Source organism: Apus apus, chromosome 1, assembly GCF_020740795.1.
Source record: "Apus apus isolate bApuApu2 chromosome 1, bApuApu2.pri.cur, whole genome shotgun sequence".
Lineage (NCBI taxonomy): Eukaryota > Metazoa > Chordata > Aves > Apodiformes > Apodidae > Apus > Apus apus.
In genome coordinates, this window is record NC_067282.1 from 71691337 (window position 1) to 71714068 (window position 22732).

The window sequence follows — 22732 nt, forward strand, 5'->3', positions numbered from 1 at the left end:
TGGTCTGTTTGTTTCAAGACTGCTCACTAGTCAATGCAAAAATATTCCAGGACAGTTCCTCCTCTTTTCCTCCCTCCCCTCCAGAAAGCAAAGGATTTGACTCAGGGAAAACAAAAAAAACAGACCCCATTCTTCTCAGTTGTCAAACACCCATGGCATTCATCATAGCAGCCCAACTCACGATTCATGTTAGAAATTTTCAGTTACACTGCTTAAGAAGAGTACGAGGGAGATTCTTATCTGATTTCAGAGAAAAATAGCTGGACTGTAAAAAAATGTGCACAACACATAATAAATGACATAACTCAAATAGTGCACGTTTATTCTGAACGGTATTTCTAAAGAGTTTGAGAAAAACAAAAACATGCTCCTGATGTACAACAAGGGCAATGATATAGATTATAAATGGACCATCTTATTGTAAAGAATTTGCTCCCCCTGCAACTTAACTTGTAACATTGAGAATACATCTGTAAACTGCATACAGCATATCTTTGACCAAATCTTAACTCAAGAGACCAGGGGTGGTCTTAGTCAAATTAATCAGGAAGCAGTTGCAGATTCAAAAGAAACATCCAAGTCAGAAAACACTTTACAGAACACAGACTTTGTGCATAGCAGCTGACCCTGGATTACAACATGGGGGAGAATATAACAATTTGGGGGATCAAATTTTTACTAGACACAGGGCACCATCAAGAATTAACAAAATATCACATAAATTTGTTTCCATTTTAACAGTATGTCATATTTAATTGGCAGGTTTAACCATTAGCTGCATCATGTAAACTCAGCCAGTTTTCTGTATACACAAAATAAAATCTCTCCCTTTCCCCTCCCAAAAATGAGGGATACCTCTCCTGGATGATTCTTCTTCCCCTGTACCATGGCTTCCTCTAGCAGGAGTATTTGTAGATAATATCTTCATGCTTCTTCAATCAATGTATGACAAAACCAGTTGCAGAGATTCAGGAATAACTCATATATACACAATTTACATTCTAAAGCTGTTAGCTGCATACATTTTTCTTGATAGATCTTCATCCAGAACAGGAAGTGCTGGTGGGTTGTTGTGTTTTTTTTTTCCACTGAAACTCCCAACTTTTAAAAAATTTATTTGTTCATCAGCTGTTATTTTCAAGCTAAATGGAGGTCCTGCTGCAGCGACAAATAATAGTAACTGAAGTTCTCGCCGTAAGCCCGTACTTCACACAATGTCAGTGTCTCTGGGTTAACAGCACTAAGATACAGAATTCTCTTCCCACACTCAACACGGCTGAAATGCTATTAAAATACAACTGTGTGTCATCCAGAACTACTGACCTTCACTCGCCCTTATCCATGTACAGGGAGCACAGCTTTCTATGAGATTTAGATTAAACCTTGTGTTCAAGATTCAACAACTGTTTTCCAGGATTAACAGCCTGGGAAAAGGAGTCTTAGATTTGTGGTTATTCTCTCTTCCACCTCCTACAAAACTTTTTATCAGAAGTTACAATGAGGCAGGTTTGCTGTGGAACAGGAGCTTTAAGAATTATTTTCAGGGATACATTCATAGAATGATGGCAGCCCAAAGCAAAATGAGACAGAAACAAAGGTTAATCCAAGTAAGTTCAGACATCAGACTCATACTTTTAAACCTGAAGGAAAACTGTCTGTGAAACACACCGATTTGTGGAAGCCTACGACAACAGCAAATCCTAAGAGTTCATATCCCCACACCCATCTACCCAACCCAAACACTTACCACTTAGTTCTAGAAGAATGAAGAGCACTTTGCTTGGCACCAGAGGCAGCTATGGTCTGAGTTACAGCTGTGCTGCACAAACATCCTCAAATACAATATTCTCTCTCTCTCCCTCCACATACTTCTCTTGGTTTGGTCTACAGATGGCCAGGGAAACTATGTTGGCATATGACAAGCTAATTGTGCTTCAATACATCCCCTGCTAGAAAGATGCTGGAACCGCCAACATAACCAGTGAGAGCAGGTCCTAGCAGCACTAAAAATAAGCTTTTGACAAAACTAGGCTGCCTCTGGCCGAGGAAACCGTTTGCATCTTTCTAGCCAGAGTATGCCTCTGAGTGTTGCAAACACAGGTGCTCAGGCCACGCAGAGGGGCTGCTGTTGTTAAGAGATCTGCCCAACCCCAAGACTCAATTAGTGCAAACCTAGCAAACAGAGTAGCTGTTTTCTAGCACAGGTCTGTCAAAGATGCACTCCAACAAACACTACACACATCTGGGAAAGGAGGAGTAATTCCGGAGCCGTTTGTACAGTCACCCCTCACGTATCAAAGACCACGTAATGTGCAATGAGGGGTGCTGTCCCTTGCCTCACCACAACTCCCATCTTGAAATCCTTGGTTCCCAAGTCACCCTCGAATGACTGGACAGCACCTACTAGCCAGATGTACCCTGCAATGTCCACCATAGGTTCGAGGTTTTCAAAGCAGATGAATTTAAGATGCGGATTTAATTTTAAAATACAAGCAGGAAAGGAATGCAGTTCAACATCTACTTGGGGGATGGGGCAGGTTGTTGTCTCAGCTCAGTGCACTTTCCCAGGTGCTTGGAGAAGAGTCCAAGCTCAAGTTGGTATCTGTATTGGCATACATAAAATTGCTGGCAACAGTGCATAGAAAGGAGCACTGATGTTCACGCAAACAAAGCATGAAAGGATGCAAAGCAGAACTTAGTAGAGTTAACTGTAGCTTTGAGGTTACAGTACTAGGAAGAAGCCAGTCAGCCCATTTTCCAAACCCATTAAATGCTCTAATATATGCCACTTTCTCCGGTGCTCCATGAACACCCTCTCATGAGAGGAGAACTGCATTATTACCACTGAACAGGGGGAACGGGGAAAAGAATCTTCAAAGGAGCAAACTGTGCAGTTCTTAACCATCTCCTCCCAAAGGAGCACATACACACAGCAAGCCAAGCCAATCCCAAGCAAATCCAGGAGACCCCTGCAAAGCTATGCCATTAGAGCCTGGTTCCTATTTGCCTTGCTGCCCGGTTTCCTCAACCCTTGCCTCATCTCAGATTTGTTACTATAGATTTAGTAGCTGTAACAAATTTATCTGGAGACAGGTGCTTGCCTTATGTGATCAAAGTTGCTAAGGTGGTCACAGCCACTCTTCCCACCCCAACAACACAGATAAAACTAACTCTCAATGAGCCCTACAGCATTTCACCCATTTTTAAAGCAAGGGTCTTGCCTCAGGATTCATATTTTCACAAGGTTACTCTTGCCAACACCAGATCTAGCTCTTAGTCTAGCAGAAGTCTGCTGGGAATTGCATTAATTAAAATAAGAAAAAACAAAGAACACTCTAAACCCTCCCCTCAGTCAGTTAAGAAGTGTAGCACCAGCTTGGGTGAGGAGTATTTAAAACAAGCATTCAAAAAGATCAGCTCAGGCAGAGTGAAAAGGTAAAGTAGCCCGCCCTCCTCAGCAAAAGATGGAGGATAAAGCCATACTGAAAAATATTGATAAGAACTAAACATACTTTTTTGAGGAGGGGGGATTAAGAGGAAGAGCGGGAAGTACTGAAGTAACATTCAAAGATTGGGGGGGAATAAAGTACCCTGTAGGTTATAAAAAACACAATAATGTAGGAGTCAAAGGACAAGATATTGCTTTTCCTTTTTCCCCCCTATTGGATTTACATTCTGCTTACTGAAAGAGATAATTCTGAAGGAAACTTGTAATCAGGATAACCTGCTCAAGCCCTCCACACCTCAAACTTAAGAGATCTGCACAACTCTTCCCACCCCAAGAGAAAAAAAAAACCAAACCAAACCAACCAAAGAAAAACAAAACAACAAACAAAAACCCAAAGGAGAGCTCAAAAAAAGGAACCAAACAGCCCCAAACATGATTGGACAATCCTTGGAAGAATCATTACATTTTGTTGGAGAGAGGTCAAGAAAAAAAATTAAGAGGATGATGAAGGGGGGGAGTTAAAAAAAAAGAAAGAAAATGAAAAAAATCAAGAGGCCTCTCTTTCCTTATTTGGCGACAAGCAAGTGCAAGAAAGTGTTCGTTGGGGGTTTGTTCAGTTGTCGGTCTTTTGCACATCTGTGTTCTGGCCAAGACAAGAGGCTTTGAGGTTTTTCTGCAGCACGTGAGCATCTGCGGGCTCTATCCTCTTGTAATAGTTTTTCTTCGTCTCAATGATCTCAAAGCCAAACTTTCTGTAGAAGTCAATTGCAGACTCATTGCTGATCTGGACATGCCTGGGACAGAAAGGAGGATATGGAGACAGGTATCAAAAACTTTCTGTGCTACACATTTCTGCCTCCACACTCAGAACAGTCGAAGGTAAGAAAATAAGCTATCTAGGTAGAGACAGGAATAATGGTATAAGCTCAGGACTGGAAATTTTGGTCCTCCCAAATCAATCCTGAGCTAACACATAGCTTCTGGATGGCTTGTGGAAATCATTCTGAGAAGTGGCAGGTGTTTCATCTCAGTAAAGCTCTTTTAAGGAACACTAAGTGCTGAGACACTCGGACTCATTACTAGCCCAGTAATTTTAATTTTTCTTAATCTGTAAGAGAGAGATATTTTATGGAAATACATATCAAAGTTTCATTGTAGAGTCAATTTTAACTTCCAGCAGTGACACTTCTCAGATGACCACAACAGTTGTCTGAGTGAAGATCCCTACATGCTGCAACACAAAACTGACAATGGTGTCTGATATGATTTTAACTCCTTGCTCACTGCTAACTACCCCTCTCCTCACAAAAAGCTATGGCAGCACAAAGAAGCCCTAAGGACTTACAAAGTCGTTTTTACTTTTAACTATTTCCACCAGAGTTTTACAGATCTTGGTAGCATATTCCAAGAGTTTCAAGGCCTCCAAAACCAACAGTCATCAGTTCTTCATCCTAAGTGACTGGGACATTTATTTACACAAGTACTATTACAAAAACAAACAAACAACAACGTCTGGCTCAGCAAACCACTCCCAAAATTCAGTGGACACTGCACAAGCTCATGTATCACACTGTCATGACAACAGGCTGCATAACCATAAAAACCAAAGCAACTCTGAAAGCAACAGCAGAACAAAAGATCTTTGTGTCAAGCCCAATAAACACCAAATAGCTAAAAGGAAACTTGATCATAGAGACAAATTTAGCCACTGGTATCAAATTGGGTGCTAAGCTGCATAGTATGTTCAGACAGAAGATGCACAAGCAGCACATACAATCATAAAATCAGGGGGCCACTAGAACAACTTTTTTATTCTCAACTTCAGAGGCTATTTATTGTCATCCCAGAATCATACTCTGGAAAGGGAAAGGAAGGACTATGAAGGATTTGGGTTTTCTGCATTAAAACCAACACACAGTTCCTTCACTGTGCACACGGTAACATGCAACAGCCAAAAGGAAAGCCTGTGTCAACTAGCAGGCATCTGAGAGTTCATTACCACTTAGGCAGGAGAGCAGGAATACCAGCCAAAAGCAGCTTTACTCAGACTCCTCTTTAAAACACCTGCTCTTACAGACATGGTGCAAACTACAACAGTAGAGGACTTGGAAGACTTTGCACCTCCTTGGCAGAGTTGGACTAAGCTTGAGGAGAAAGTCACTCCATTTATAGTGTTATCAGTGTATTGAAACACTTCTCACTTAAGTGTCTTCAACAGTACCAGCAAGAGTTTGGGGTGCAGTTCTGTGGCAGCATAAGTCCATCCCAAATGTACCTACTGTGGGACTCTATACCAGTGAACTGTGCTTGGACTGGTATAAGCAGACAGTGGTGGACAAAGAAGAAGCTGGCTCAGAGAAGTGGTCTGGTCAAAAACTGCACCAGCTCACTTGGTGTTCTCACAGACACCGACGCACAGGAAGAAGCAGAAGTGTGCAGCCGGCAGCAAAGAGAAAGCAAAGCCTTAGCATCTGCTGATTTCAGGCTCTATACCCATGGGGATCTATTAGGATGATGGTATTCTTAAAGAACAGCCCTGTCCTCTACCCCAGTGCTTCTTCTCATGTGTGCATCATGCCAAATGCTTATGCAGACATACAGTAAATTTAAAACAAACCAATGACCAACTCCCTTCCCTTCTCTTCCCACACACCCCAGCCACACTAATACAAAAAACACCACCCAGAAAACAAAACTGAAACCAGCTTTCCCAGCTGGGTCAGGACATTGACCCAGTTTACAGTGTTGCTGCACAAACAGCTGACCTGGCAGAGTGCAAGAAGGGGAATAAGAAGTCAGGCCCTGCTCATGAATGTGAACCTGGAGTGCTTGCATGTCCCTCTGATCCGATGTTCTAACCTTCACCATACTGTCATAGAAGACAGACAGAAAATGCACCAAAACTGTATGCAAGACTTGCAGCATTTCCCATTCGGAGGGCAACACTGTATGGCAAAAAAAAAAAAAAAAAATTCTTTCCCCTTTTTATTAATCATACAGTGTAATTCTCCTATAGAACATTATTTTATAACTAGACTACTTTTAAATTCAGCAAATTTGCAGAAGTTCTTCTAAAGCAAGCAAGCTTTTGGTTTTTTCAGCATCACACAACAAGTCCAGAATATGCCCCCTATGCTTTCCTATAGTACTTAAAAGATGTTCCATGACCCCACTAAAATACATAATAAAAATCCTCATGGATCTCCCTCCCTTTTTTCCCCATATATGCCTCTATCATCTCTCCAAAAACACATTAGTGTAACTCATCTACTTACAGATAGATGTTGTCAAAAGTGCCATCTTTTTCACAGATGTTTAAGACATGATTCAACATTTTAGTTCCTGCCAAAAGGTAAAAAGATACTTAAGAAAACCAGAAGTGCATCATCAAGCCTGTACTTATCTAATGGCTTTCTTGAGGAGAGGCAGGTTGACTGTAGGTAGGCTAAAATGAGAGCTCGTGAGAACTAGAAAAGGCAAATAAAACATGGTGTGCAAGTATTTAATGATCTTTCTGACTGCTCACAAAATGTAATTAATTGTTTCTTTGGAGAAAAAAGACCCAACAGCCCAGAAGCATATGTATAAAGCAGTTTATTTAAATACTAGCTTTAAGGTCTCAAACTCACCTCTAATTATGATGAAAACAATGTAGCAGTGAGAGCATGGTATTTTTTTTTCTAAAAAGATGTAGTAAAATAATTTAAAGTGAAGTTATCTTTTCACTCCAGTTTGTCAAAGCAAACAGGTTACTCTAAGGTATTGATTAAGGTAGCCTGTGGATTTGCAACATGGAGAAAAGAACCAAATGCAGTGTAGAAAGAAAGCAGGTACTACCCCTAAGCAGCAATAATCCCTGTTGATAAAGACAAAATAAATAGAAAAAAGCCCCTACATTTAGGAGAATGAAGAGATAACCCAATGAAGCAATGTTGTATTCTACTTATACTTGACTTGCATACTGGCTGCATACCTCTAACAAATTATTTCATATCTCTGTGCATCAATTTTCACATCTATATAAACAGAGTGTTTATATCACAGTATGATAATGTAATTAAGATTATTTTAATCTGAAATCCTGAATTAGAATGTTCTACAAAGAGTATTTCTGAAAGGTAGGAAAGAAAGAGTACATCATAAATCATACTCTTCTTTGGAAGGGACTTTGAGGAAAATTAGTGGTCTAAAAGTGCACCATCTTTGTTAAAAATCTGAAAGACCATTTAGAAGTCTGCACAGCAATCTGGTATCTTCAGTTACTCAAACAAAAAAGAAGATCCTCCTTACCTATTCCTAGCCTTCGGTAGGGTGCCAGGCATCCGAGTGTCATGATGTACAGTCTCTTCTGGTTCTGGGAGTGATCTACTCTACAGCACACTGCTCCCACTGCAATATCATTGAAATAGGCTGCCAGGGAGGGAAACAAAGTGTTACTAGTCATGAGTCTCAAACTACTTACAGCTCCTTCATTTATGCCCTTTACCTTCCTTCCCTCTTGCTAATTCTCCCACCCAGATAAAATCAGCTTGTGGCTAACATTGCAGTGAAGTTATCAATGGTGCTCTGACACAGTGGCTGGCTTATTACAGTTCAAACGAATTAGCACTGGTGGTAAGCTGGCAGCACACATCTCTCAGGTTTTCTGCTGTAACAGAAAACATGCTTACTCCCAGTAAACCAGAATCTATTTAGAACACAAAGCCTCCGAGGTTGCGACTGTGGCTTTTTATGGTCCCCAAATAGTTATTTTTCATTATGTGAAACAATTAAATAGAAGGATCTGCTATTCAAAACCATGATGAGCATTTCTGTCACCATAGCCCACAATTACTGGCAAGAACATTTGTACCTAATTTGGCTAGCTCGCCAACCTCCAGTACGTCCTTGTAGAACTTGTCATTGTAGCTGACAGGAAAAATGACCTGGTTTAGCCTCTTCAGCTGCTTAATGTTGTGTGGCGTCACATCTCCCAGCTCGATCCGGCTACTGGAACAAATCAAAATATGCTTAACATCTGACACACTGCAAAATTTCTAAGGACACCAAATTTTAATTATTTCATTTATGCTAGAAAAACTGTCCCACCTAATGATCAGTTCAATACACATTTGAAGGGCAGCGTTCAACCCATACAAGTAAGTCTTCTGTTAGTGGCTGTTTTAACTCCTAAACCAAATTTCAGCTGGTATTATAGTCAGAAGTTTCTGGGGACACACTTCACACTGAAGCACCATAATATACATACAGTTTTATTGGGTGAGAGACAGAACATTAATCTCTGTAGTAGCATTAGCTTTCACTTTATCCCAATAATTTCCTCACTGGTCTGCAAGAACACAGGGGAAAAAAAGAATTTAAAAAAAAAATAAAAATGATGGGAGGGACAGGCATCTCAAATAGAGATCAAGAAAATTAAGTCCTTATTCATTCTTAAAGGATAGCCCTAATTTTACCACCTATCAATATAAAGCTTATGTTTAGACAGAGACTAAGTAATTACTAGACATCTGTCTCTAAAAAGCAACAATACGTTGTGCAGCAAACTCATATTAAGTCTGTTAACACGCAAACATGCCACTCTCAAGGTGATATCCCCATCTATTATGTTAATTACTGAACTAATTCTTCCTGTTGGGAGCAGAATCACAACTTTAAAATTCCAGTGCTCCACTGATTTATACTGAAAAGAAACAGATGAAGCTTCTCCCTTTTCAATGACTAACTTCCCAACAGAAACACTGTGTATACTGAAGCAAATTAAAAAAAAAAAACACCACCAACAACAAAACCACCATATTTTGCATTCATATTCTCCAAGCCAGTTTCTTCAGTGCAGGTAGTCAGTTTTAATGAGGATGACAAGAAAAAAAAAAACAAACAAGCAAACAAAAAAAACACAATTTGAAGTTTTTCCAAATAGGCACTGCAATATGAAATCAGGTGCAAAGCCAATACACATCAAGTTAGAAACACACTTTCAGGTTCATCTCAGACTTGTTTTACTGAATACATACAGGCAACCAGATTTTCTGCCCAAACATTGGTAAAGATACTCTTTGCCTTCAAAGGCAAATTCTGTTTTCAAAAAGGCAGCTTTCTAAGATCCTTATACACCAGGCTCCAAAGTGCTTTCCAGTAATATGCAGTAGTTGCTTTCCATCCCCAGTGCCCCTTGTGCCAAGGCAGCTTGTTTTTTCAAACAGGTTGATACTGAGAACTGTACCAAACAATGCAGAGTATAATCTCTCTCTGCTTTATTGCCTGACCTCAATTATACATCAAAACCTCTTAAATAATTAGGACTCCAGGTATCATATCAGTTTTAGTTGTTGCTACCAACAATGGTTTCTAGGCATTGTTCTGCAGCCTGCAAAACTACCAGAAAAAGCTATAGGAATGGAGGCTTTAGCATTTACTCTGAGAAGTAGAATTTGCCCTCACACCCACTTTATGCTTTTCTTTTACAGCAAAGAATACAGTCTTCAGTTCTGCAAAGGTATCAAGGATCACCATTGCCCACCCTCTGGTACAACACAGATCAGACAATCTTTTTAGTGTGCCCTACTGAAGCTAAACAATGTATAATTAGGGCCTACATTTTGGGGAATCCTCTAACATTAACTAAGGGACTACTGATAATTTTGTAATTCTCCATCAGATTAGTATGTTCCAGTTGCTACTTAGAATGAATAGATGGCATTTACATCTTGAACTTTGCTGACTCCCCAGTCTAACCTGTCATCACACATTTGCCAAAAAGGTTAAAAAAAACCCCTGGTGTCAAGCATCTCATGCCAGTATGGGTGCTTGCAAAATGTTTCAGGCAGCTCCTCACCCATCACATTGAACATGTTGATCTTTGTCCTGCCTCACTGCAAGGGCAATTGCTAAACCATGAAACGTTGTAATCTGCCCGTAAGCTCTGCCCAGTTGTACAGCAATCTCTTGAGAGATATCTCACTAGTATTGGGCAGTAAGCTCTCCAACAGTGATTGCTAGGATGACAGAAGCAGCAACATTCTCCATGGTCTTGCATGTCATCCATGTCAAGATACCCAGGCATACTACGAGCAACAGCAGCGGGATATAATTCTAAAGCTTCTAGCTGTAAATCATATATTGTGCTGAAATAGTTTGAAGTACCTCTTTTCTGTGAGTCCTACTGCCACCAGTTCTTTGTTTCACAGCCTTTTACATCTTCTAGATTATTTTTGCTCTCAATATTAAGATTCCTTTTTTCATGTACCACCAATTGTGTAAGCCCCTTTGAAAATTATATTCCAATATAAGGTGCTGAGCTAGTAAGGACGATCTCCTCACATCACAGAAGTACACCCATGATGAACCAGCATGCTATCAAAATTATTAGATGGTGGGGTAATTGTAATACTTGCTTTATACCCAGCTTAGCAAGGATGTTTAGCCTTCAGTCTACCTAGCATGGCAGGGCTTCTTCAGGCACACAGAAGGCAAGTTGTGCCCTCATCTAATCAAAACCAGCAGTGCTGCTACCTGTTCCTCACAAAGGGTAGGAATAAAATTGTGGCATGTGGATTCCTGGGTGTATATGCATCTGGGAGAGAGTTTTGCTGGAGTAGAGCATCTCAGTAATTTCATACTAGGAATGAAGAAAAGACAGAGCAGCCTCTTTTGTGGCAGTCTGCATCAGAGTGGAAGCCGCAGGGAGCAGGTCTCAACTGAACAGTTAGATCAGATTAGCTGCAGAGTAGGTCAAGTAAGGGAAGAGGAAAACCTCACACTCAGTCCCTTGAAAACCTATACCTCTTGTCCAAAACATTTAATAGCATATTAGCCTTGGTGACACTTCTTTTTGTATCAGTAGATCAGTAACACTAGCATGAAATCTTACAGTGACTTCACAGCAAAGTTGTTATAGAGCAAGTCGCTCTTTATACCTGAACAAAAATCTCTGACAAAGACTGTTACCAGGTAGTGTGTTTTTTTAAAATTAGTTACTGATGATGCAAGAAATAAGGCCTTAGAAGACAATAATTATGGAGTACTTCTGATGACAGTGCAACATGACAAAGACATATTGTCAGGGGCAGCCAGAACAAGATGGCTGAAAAAGAGACCATGGCAGGAAGACAGATCTTTACCAAGTAGGTTTCAAACAGGGAATAAATAAGTGCAGAAGCAGCGTCTAAGACTGCTCATAATTGCTGAGCCAAGACATCACCTCCAAGGCTGGCATCAGGCCAGAGAAACAAGTTCTAATTTTAAGCGGCTAAAAGATGCTGTTGACAGATCTCCTAGAGCCCTTGGGCTCCCTCGCTATTGCTCACCACTTGCCACATTCATTGCTGCCTCCTGCTGTCTCCTTCTACCTGCCTCCCACTAGTTGTTTCCTTGCTGCTCAAGAGCTGCACCAGCACCAGTACCTTATCCTGGAGGATACTGTGGAAAAAAAGTCTGAGAAACACTGCAGGAAGTATAAGTCAATATGCTACGTATGCCTGTTTAAAACAGTATGTACTCAAACCATAAATTACCTTAATTTACAGCACTACCCGATTAAATCAGTGCCACATCTATTGCACACAAAAACATTTAATAACTAAATGAGGACATGGAAAGGAAGACCCACATCAGGAGAGTTCATAACTTTGCCTGAGGACACTGCTACAAAAGTGCCACTAAGGCCTCAAGTGAAAACACGGGAAAGCTGGCACTGCTACCAAAAGCAGCAGTCCTGCTGTCCCTGAGCCACTCATTCCCATCCTCTTCCTGGCACAAACATTTGTGCAACAATGTGGTAAACCAACCCCAAATAAAACCAACCTAGGAAAAAACCAAAAAGTTTAGTTTTAACCCACACCAGTCCCTTGACTGGGTTCAACCACAAAAAATTGCCAGAGGCAGAGCTGGTTGGTTCCTGAGCAGGAATGCCAGCCTACCCCAGTTTAAACTGGAAGCACTGTGCAAGAGGAGCACTGGGATCATTCAGCATCTAGATGATCTTATGCTACACCTTATCATTGACCAAATAATATGCACTTTGAACCCAAGGACTTCAAACTACAGCAGCCTCAAAAGATCCAAGACCTGTAACAAAGGACACAAAATGATCACTCCTTTCTTTTCATTGGAGTAATGTAAATAGCTTTGGGGTTGGTTTTGTTTGTATTTTTATAGCTATTTACAAGTAGAGCTGCTTCTTCAAGTTACCTCTCAGCCAAATCAGTAGCACAAGTTTACTATATCAGGCAAGGTCTGATTAAGTCAGTCCTGTGCCTTCCAGCCAAGTACAGGATGTACCAGGAACACCTATCCTTTTCTGATGAAAAGAAAAAACTTAAATCATGAGCTCAAAACTAGCACATGAGATATGAGATAACATAAAGATGTGTAAAGAGCCTGAAGCACCCAGAAGGAATATGCCCTTCCTTAACCAATTATTTTATTCTGTTATTCCAATAATGATCCTAAGAAGATACACACTTATCAGTGGCATCCTACATCTCAAATAGCACTCCACAGAACATGCAACAGCCAATCAACTGTACTCATCCTAGGTGTCAAAGGTTCTGGATGAAGTCAGCCACCCCATCCCAAGTAACTGCTTTTAGGAATGAGGGACTTGGCTCATCCTGTCAGGCCTCTTACTAACTACAGCGCTGTAAAAATCTATATCCTTTCCTAGATGCAATACCAGCCCTCTGGAGCCACTTAAATAAACACCTTCCATTGCAAGGCTGTTCCCAAGCTACCATTATTCTCATAGTTAGGCTTTTGTCTGATTTCCACTCTAAATGTATTTAAGTTCTACCCATATGCTGTCTCTCTCATGGCTCATTAGCTTCAGTAGTTGATAGGTACCAATACACCCTTATCCCACCTGCCTTTTCAGAGAGCTACCATGACCTCCTTATACTTTCCTTCTTGTAATTAAAGCCAGGCTTCAGTCCTTCTTTAAGACTGGCTTTTAGTACCTACTATTGTCATACTAGCTGTTCGTTCCACTCCTTCAGATGAAAGTTTTTCCTTAAGCATCACAGCCAAAGCTGCTTACAGCATCCCAAATAGTCGCAACTACCTTGTACAATGTCAGTAAGTTTTTTTCCAGTCTCTACCAAAAGCACTTTCCTGACATATCCTAGGACTCTCTTTGCGTTTCTCACATCTGCAACATAATGTGACTCAGTTATGGAGGAAAAAAACCAGAGACTTCACTAGTGAAGGGAATGGGTTTCTGGTGCACGAGGCTGCTGTTGGTTAAATGGGCACAAAACTGCCCAGTGATTTAAGAGCGGAAGTGAAGAGTGATCCACAAAATCCCAATGGAAGTGGGACTTCAGTGAGGTGACACGCAGCAGTTACTGAAACTGGATGCATGCCCAGAACACCAGAATTAACACTCCTGCTCTTGCATGCCAGTGCTGTAAGGGCCTTCAAGCACTTGGTAGAAAAAACCTTGCACTTTTTCTAGGACCAAATGCAATCCAATTAATCCTGCTGCAGCTGCATTCCTCTATACGCAGCCTGTCACAGGACTGTGATTTGCATACTCTTTTTCCTTTCATGTCTTAAATTCAGATTGGAAGCAATGCAGACTAAATGAGACATTAGTATTTGCTTACACTAAGGGTGCCTTTTGCCTCTCAACATACACCAAGAGAGAACTACCATACAGAATGATAGCTCAAGACAAAGCCAATTTCCAGAGTTACAGTTCAAGAGGAAACACAAATTTAAGTCCCAGGGAACAGCAAGTGTTGAACGCTAGTATGGAACCAACATCAGGGAGAAGAAGGGGGAATTCCAAGTTGCTTAATGCTGTAAGAATCTCAGCCTCGTTCAACTTTAAATAGTGCAAGTCTCTCCCCAGAGGGATGAGCCTGACTGAAACAGATCTCGGTGTAACTGATAGCTGGGCTCAGGCTTATTGAAGGCATCTGGCATGCTAAATTTAGCAGAGCTGGATCTGCAACTCACAAAACTTACTGAGGTATTGTCAAACAGTCAGGAGAGGGAGCACGGGGGAGAAAAGGGCCCTAACAAATTAAGAGGACTTCAGAAAAGGTTTGTCACCTGCTAAGCAGCCAACTAGCTTTATTGCTTCTATTTTGGCTTCCAAGTCAAAGCAAGAGTCTAGACAGGATAATCCACTCATAAAATAAAACCAAACCAGAGCTATGTAAGCTATAGACGTGAAGGGTGTGGCTTTGCCTAAATTCAACTCCAAAGCAAAAAGAGTCTCTCTAGTGTTTTAAAAGATTTTTCTCTCTCTAACAGATGAGCTGTCTTGCTAGGCACACAAGTTAGACTAGTTCTTGTGGGCAGACTGGTATGTTTTCGATTATCTAGAAGAGCTGTGGGCTGTAAATCTACTCTGCTTCACTTGTCAGAAAACCAGAAAGGTAACTACCACCATAGCACGGAAAAAAGTCTTAGCAATTTGCCTCTGAGTCCCCCCGATCTTTAGCCCCCTTATTACTGAAAACATGTATTGCCATGACACCTGATATTCTGTTGGAAGTTACCCCAGCTGTATGCTGGACTGTAGCAGGGCAGAGAGATGAAAAGAAAGCTAAGAAATTTAAAAATCAGAATTAACAGCAGACTTCACTCAGGACTTGTCATTCAAATGGATCTCAGTGTGAATAGGTTTCACTAGCATGGCATAATTCCCCAAGACACACTTCAGACCCTCCTCACTGCTCTCCTTTATAATGAAAAAAACCACACAGTGCATTACAATCAAGGTTTCTTCATTATATTTGGATATTTCACTCTGCTTCAACTTAGAAAATGTGACCATTGTACAAAAGGCTGTCCAGTCTTCACATGCAAGAAGCTATAATAGCCTCACGGTCTTCCCAGCTGAAACCTGTTCTTTAGAGAATTGAGTACTAGACCTCAAATTTAGACTCAACTCTCATCTCGAAAAAGAGAAAAGAATCCTAAGGCTAAAGCAGCAGGACAATCACAAAGCATCTCAGCTGTCTGATTATGCAAGTGCAAGGGGTAGACAGTGAGGTCATTTCAACAAGTGTCAAATAAAAATAAACTTTCCCAAGAAAATTAAAAGCTATCTCATTCTGCAGCTGGATACTAAGAGCAGGAATCACCATGTCCAGCTGACAGGATTTTCAAACTCCAAAATATCAGAAATAAATGTAGTTGGTCTAGAATAGAAAAGCAGCCCTACATCACTTAGTAGCCCCTAACACACTGCTGCTTCAGAGCACTTAATAAGGTAAAGGCTTAGATATTATATCTGCTTATCTCAGGTGCATCAAAGTCAGGTGAAAGAGGAAACAACTTGCCTACGATCATACAGCAGATAAAGAGCTGCCAGAAACCCTAACTCTCCATTCCTGGTCTAATCACTTCTTATTAGTCAGATGAGCTCACAAGAACATTCAGATTTTGAACCATGATTGCAAAACAGAATTACTTCACCAGTTTGAAACAACTTAGCACAAAATTAGCTTTGTCTCTCCATTACCAATATCCTGAGACATCTTACAAGTTACTGCCCTTTCCATACCCTCAGTGTCTAGAAATTAAACAATTATAACCCTTCATGCCTCCCAGGAGATCATGAACCTTCACTAATTAATGTTCGTGAAGTACCTGATGATCCTCAGGTGAGAGCAGAGGCTTACGTTCAAATTCAAAAATAGAAAAGTGATGCTAGGTTTACAAAGTGCTTCATTTACATAAATACATATATAGCTCAAAGGCACTTCTTGTACTTATATCAGGTAACAAACTACAGAACTGACATATAAGGAGAAAGGCCTTTATCTGCTATTTTATAAGTCACTGAAACACTTTTCTTCAAAAGAAGAAAAAAAGGCAGGTCTCCTGACTATACTTTGGATTTTAGCCCCAGTTCAGGGTTGCTGGGTTTTTTTTGAGGTGTTCAATTCATGCATTATATAAAGAACATAATGTGAACAATTATCAGAACCTGCTGTCAGTTATAATCCTAAAGCAACAATAATTGCAAACACCTAACTCATCAAGCATAAAAAGCTATTTTTCCACCCTTTCCTTTTCCCAGTTTTAAATAAGAATTGTTTTCAAATGAAAATTTGTGCTAAAGAGCTACTTATTAAAAATCAAAAAAATCTCCTTTAACTGCAATTTCAAACCTAATCTGTGATCTTTACTGACAAGAAATTCTAAGTGCCATGTAGAGAAAACTTCTGCAAGCCTTAAATTTCTGCCCTGAGTCTCAGCCCATACTCTCAATAAGATAAATACAATGGTCAGATGGTAGGAATGGGAAATTTTTTCAGGGATTGAGATTCTAGTCTGCTAAGGGCCAAAAATCACAAAGCCTGGAAAAGAAAGAAAAGAGGGAGAAGGAAGGCCAACTGAGCTCAGGAAGTACTTAATGCATCAAGATCTTGCCATGCAGCATAGTAGTTTCAGTTAATTTTAAAAACATTACTCTGCCCACAAGAAAATTAAAATATCTTAATCTTAAGTCACCTGGTGACTGCTGTGGAAATGGTTTTGGCTCTATTTGCTATGAAGGCTTGTTTCATTTCCTTCCCATAATGAACTAATTCAATATGCTTTTACACAAATACAGTTACCCCATTTTCAGTGCTGTGCTTCGCCACTCTCTAGTCTTCAAGTCCACGAGTCTCCAAATAAACAGTAATTCTTGTATGCATAGACTGCTTCTCTCCCCACCCCCCACCGCTTCCTCACCTCTAATCTCCCTCCTGACAAACTTTTGTTGTTCTACAACTCCCACATAGGTCACTTCTTCCTTTCTGCTCTTTCAGCAGGGAGCAGAAAGTAATCCTGACATTACCTATCTCACAGCAGAAGGGATGCAGGGAGGTACTGCGCTTCTTATCAATTCCCAACCAAATATAAAAATCCAACTTCTGTCCTTTCCTCCTCCTCAAGATAAAAATATCCAGCACCTTCTGAGACTATTGGTCTGAACACTTCTAATGCTTGCCAAGTGGGCAGGCTCTTCAAGTTCTGAATCATTTCCACCTGGATCAAAGTACTTTTCTGGCTCAACCATCACCCATTATTCCCCATTTTAGAAGAGATTTAATGTGGCAAAGAAGGATGCATCATTTCTCTGGTCCTCAGGAGATGGCAGCAGAGTCTGTGGCATTTGGTGATTAACTAAATATACTATGTTTTTCCCAGAAGAAATATCCCAACCTAGCAAGCCAACCTATGTATTAATAAGCCACATATACATGTAAAAAGAACTGAATGGTCAAACACCACTCAAAAGCCAAGATTGGTTTTCTAAAGTGCTTCAATAAAATGGCTACAATTCCTATGCTGCTTTCCTATCCTCCCAATCCTTCCTACTTCTTAGAATGCCTTAATCTGGTTATGGAATTAAAATCAAAGTGGTAAGAATTATAAATCAGGTTAAAGTTCCTATAATCAACTGCACTGCTTTTAATAAACTAACTTAGAAGATATTAAGCCATTTGTAAGCATGCATAGAGGCAAGGTCTAAATTTACCTTTCATGAAATTAAATACAGAAAGCATAGCTCACACTTTGGCATTTCTACATTCAGAAAAATCCTAAAACCAAACAACGATTTTCAAGCTCAATTACCTTTTTTGTCCTGCCTCCAGTGCATATGACAATTCAGCAGTTTTCTATAAACTTGGAACTTAAGCTTAGCACTGTGCCTTCTGAATGGAAACAACAGTTCTGCACGAACTTTGTAATACTAACTCAGAAGAAGAGAGAAAAATCCTCCCTACTCTCACAAGAAACACGCATGGCTTCAGGAACTTGAAGGGTTTGATTTGTGAATCCAGGCAAAACAAGCAGATATCAGAGCTTACCCATAAAAATTCATACTTTAACTACTCTTATTTTTCTGTTACGCTCAGTATTCCCCAGCTGCGATGTCTCTTCCACAAATGCCTCAAGAATAGCACTGGCTCGCAAAGCCTCTGCGTTATGAAGTACTCCGTGGCAACAACTACCTGCTGTGTAGCATCTACTCTGAAGGGCTCTTCCACAGCACGTCAGGGCCCTTGGAAACTGCAGGCTCAGCTGCCACACACACGTTTAGAGGCTGCCTCCACTAAGGACATTTCTCACAGAAAAGTAGTGCAGGTTACTATCTAAGGCAGAGCTCTAACACACAACACTCTGCTCCCTGTTTCAATCAGTTTTTCATCACGTGGCCCAATGAGTGCTGCCACACGACCATCCCACAGGTGTTTCCCATCAAAACTGGAGAGTGGTTTGATCAATTTGACAAAACACAACACGTGCACAGGAGCACAGGCACTGGGCCCTGCTGGTAACATACATGAGCTGACACTCTAGGTCACGCAGCAGGTAGAAGCATACAATGAAGCACACACCCAGCATTACACCCCTTGTGTAATGTGGTTTTTAGGTAAAGGGCAGCAGGGAAAGGCTGGATGACTTATTCTGACAGCCTTCATCTGAACTGAAACAGGTCTGGCAAGCACTTTTAAGGTAAGACATTAAGCAACCAGCAAATGCTCAAGAATCAGTGCAAAATTTTGTTGCCTTCTTTCCTTAAGACCAGTAGCATAACAAGTGTAGTGAAAATACAAGAACAGTGAGCAGCAAGTGAATCAACACTTGAAGGCAGTAAAGCGCAGGGAGTATTATTTACATCTGCTCTATAAAAACAGGCAAATTCCTACAGATGTTAGAACTCAAGTCCCTTCCACTGGTATTTTTCCTTGTGCAAATCCACTTCTAAAATAGATTTTCAAGTTCCAGGACTAACAATAACAACATTTAGGAAACAATAAATGAAAAAAAAAATAAATTAATCTCTAGAGAATCATGAAGTTCACTAACAGAATAGAGAATTACCTCCATTTTTCAACTCATGCTTAAGTCTCTAAACTATTAAAATAATTCAGAAGATGGGGAAAGAGTGAACATAAAGACAAGTATCACAAAAGCAGGTGGGAGGTAACAGCAATCACTCATTGAGAAGCTGGTGTTTAACACATCAAATAAAAGAAAGCCCACAAAATTTTAAGCAGCTTAGAAAGCAAAAAAAATAAATCTTTAACTGTCTCTGAAACTAGAGGTACTCTGTAAAAGAAGTCACCTAATTTCAAATACCCTGATGACAGAGACATCACAACCCCTTATGCATTATTAACACACTATGAGCTATTTTGAATTCAGACAGGTAAGGAAGAGCGCTGCAAGCAGCCCACAATGACTACATAATCTCTTTTATATTTGAAATTTAAAATGTCAGTGAACTTGCTAAGTTTCTTCTTTAATTCTTTCTCTGCCAAAGTAGACTGTTCATAATTACAGATGATGTTATGGGTCTTAGTGCTCCCAAAATGATCTCTGCACTTTGTGGTGTGGGTTACTATGCAACGCATACACTCCCAGAAAAAGTACTCAGATGGAGTCTGTTTGTTCAAAAGAACTTATTCACAACTTTGAATTCCATACTGAAGACAGATCAGATTCCTTCAAACACCACACTAGTTTCTATACATTGGGAGCTGAAGCGTTAGATCTATTTCTGGATCTATCTTCTGATAGTACTTTTTTTTGTAGGGATCTTCTCCTATCTTTGGGCCTTGACTAACAGCTTGGTTTTGTTCCAGAGCACCCCATGCAGTTTAATACATTCCTTCTGAAATCTTTGTCTAGTCCTTTGACTGTCTCATTGTACTTAAATTGGGCTATTTTTCAATTTAAGTTCTATTGGCCTGTTTACTTCAATCTGAATTTTTAGAGAACATATGGATTCAATATGAAGATTTTATTCTGCACGAGAACTTGCTGCGTAGTGTTTTGACAAGACAGGAATATGCTGCTCTTCAAAGAAATGAGATACCACCAAAATGAAAAAAAAAAAAAATTCAAGTGCAGAACCTGAAGGGATCAGTTCTGAAGTTGAATCAGTGATGAAGCTGCCTGTAAGAGAAAGTAAAATAACAGAAATAAAGTTAGGTGCTCTGGAGACAGAAGATGGGTCTGCGGGCTTTTTCTCCGCAGCTTTTTATTAAAAAACAAAGAAAAAAGTTGCAAAAGGTAAAAAGTTCCCCCAAATGAAAACTCCTAAGCAGTGCAAGCAAAGCCAGGGCTCAGCCTCTCAGAGCGTGCCACAGCCCAGCAGACAGCTCTGGCTTCCATCTGCCAGGAGACCTCCACAACTCCGGCCCGACATTCCAGGGCTGCTTCCCACCTTGCGGCACCCAGGCCCCAGTAACCCCGTCCCTCAACTCACCACCGACATACAGCCAAAGTGGGGACTAAGCTGGAGAAAACAGAACAGTCGATGAAGCATAAAAGGAAAAAACAGCTTAATCAGGAGGGCTGTTTAACAACAGTCCCGTCACCTGCCACTTCATCTTGGGTGATCAGGGCTGTTGCTTCTCCTGAAAACTCTTCTCGTCCTCTGTGGAAGCTGACGAAGAGGCAGGGTGCCCCGTTTCATCTAGGGTGGTGCAGGGGAATAAAGGATATCCCAAACACCCCCATTTAATGCCAGCTGGGAGTCAGCTTCTTCGCAGAACCTCCTTCTGCAGGTACCTGCCAGCCCCTCGGGATGTCTGAAGCTGCTTACGCGCGGCTAAGGATGCGTTTTCAAGCAGTCTTGTGGTGTGACCTCACCCCAGTTGCTAATGAGCTAAACCCCTTACCATCTCTTAGCAAAAGCTTAAGTGCTTCAGCTCCTATTCACCCTACCTTAAGCTGCCAAACTGGAATAATAATACCCAGCATTGCATAACACCCGTTTCAAGGGGACTGGTTCGACGCTCCTGTAAGAAACAGCTGTGGAAAAACTTCCCTTTGCGCGTATGAAGAAACTCAGGCGCAGAGAGGCAGGATCACCTCTCGGGGAGCACGGGCGCCGCCAAAGATCGATAAACATTAGGTGGTTTAACCAACACCGAAAACCCCTGTCCCAGAGCGACCCGTGCAAGGTCAGGCAGGTCCGCTGCCTGCCGAGCAGAGCTGCGGCTCTCCAGGCGGCCTCCGCGCCCCTGCTCCAGCACCGCACCTCGCCGCCTCCCCCGAGCAGCAAGTCTAGCGTTTCGGCCCGACCACATCTGAAACCCTGAGGTTTTTCCGCAGCCCCCCAGAGGTGAAGCCAGGCCCAAAGCAGCGCGCTACAGAAACGGGACACACAACACAGCTCGCTTCCATCCCTCCCTCCCTCCATCCACTCCGTGCAGCCTCCGCGCAGAGAAACACGGGGAAGCCCGGAGCCAACAGAAGGGCTCAGGGGGGTGTCACAGACAATAGCGCTGCAAAGCCGCTCATCCGAGGCCGGCAGCTTTATCCGCACAGACCCAACAGGGCTCCTCCGCTGCCGCCGGAGCGGCACCACAGACCCGCCGGCCTCCCCCCCCCCCAACCCCGCGCCGGCCGAGCCCGCCGGCCCCAAGCGCTCCGGAGCAGGACGAGCCGCCGCGTCCCGCCGGCTCCGCGGGGCAGGGCTGAGCACCCGGAGCTTTCGCTGGAGCGGCGGGACGCGCTTCCCGGCGCGGGGAGCTCCCGCCGGAGCTCTCTCTCGCCCAGCTGCAGGGGCAGCCCCGAGCAGCGCGGGGACCGCCGCGCTTCCTCCCCCGGAAACGCGCTCCCACCGCCGGCCTCCGCGGCGCGGACCGCGGCCCCTCTCCCGCCGAGGGGGAGACGCAGCGAGCCCACCCTTCCCCCCCCCACCCCGCACACCCCGCGGCTACCGGCGGCACCCGGGGCAGCCGCGGGCCCGCCCGGCCCCCTCCGCCTCCCGCCGAGCCGCGGCTCCGCCCGCCTCGCCCTCAGCCCGCCGCGCCTGGGCCGCGCCGCGCGGGCCCGCCCCGCCCCGCTCCGCTCCGCTCCTCACTCCGCCCGGAGCGGCGAGCGCAGCGGCGCGGCCAAGGAGGGCCCCGCCGCCCTTGTCACGGCCGGGCCGGGCCGGGCCGGGCTGGGCCGGGCTCGGCCCTCCCGGGGCCGCACGCACTCACCCCTTCATGATGCGGCCGCGGCCTGGCCGGCCCCGGCGTCCGCGCTGGCTGCGTGCAGGGCCCCGCGGCGCGGCTCCAGCCTCCCGTCCCTCGGCCCGGGCAGCGCGGGCGGATCGGCCTCGGCCTCCTCCTCCCGCTCCTCCCGCTCCTCCCGCTCCTCCCGCGGCCGCTCCACATGGGCCTCCGCCCGCCCCGCCCCGCCCCCTCACCCCTCACCTCGCGCCGCGCGCGCCCCCGCCCCGCCAGCACCGCCCCGCCCAGCCCCGCCGCGCATGCGCACGCGCCCGGGGAGGGGGCGGGGCGGTGCCGCGCGCCGCCGCCTCCTCCGCGT

The 22732-nt window shown here is 43.0% G+C and overlaps 1 protein-coding gene across 2 annotated transcripts; it reads right to left on the reverse strand.

Annotated features, from left to right (window-relative positions):
• Positions 1-296: 296 nt before the first annotated feature.
• NAA50 (N-alpha-acetyltransferase 50, NatE catalytic subunit) lies at positions 297-22576 on the reverse strand. 2 transcript variants are annotated; one of them, XM_051618481.1, is made up of 5 exons: positions 22402-22576; positions 8301-8434; positions 7739-7858; positions 6724-6790; positions 297-4242 (listed from the first exon to the last, which is right to left on the reverse strand). In XM_051618481.1, exons 1-5 carry the CDS (start codon positions 22407-22409, stop codon positions 4062-4064), a joined length of 510 nt encoding a protein of 169 aa, XP_051474441.1. In that variant the 5' UTR covers positions 22410-22576; the 3' UTR covers positions 297-4061. The 2 variants fall into 2 exon arrangements, with proteins under 2 accessions (XP_051474441.1, XP_051474436.1); XM_051618476.1 differs by having other exon boundaries at positions 8301-8437.
• Positions 22577-22732: the final 156 nt, after the last annotated feature.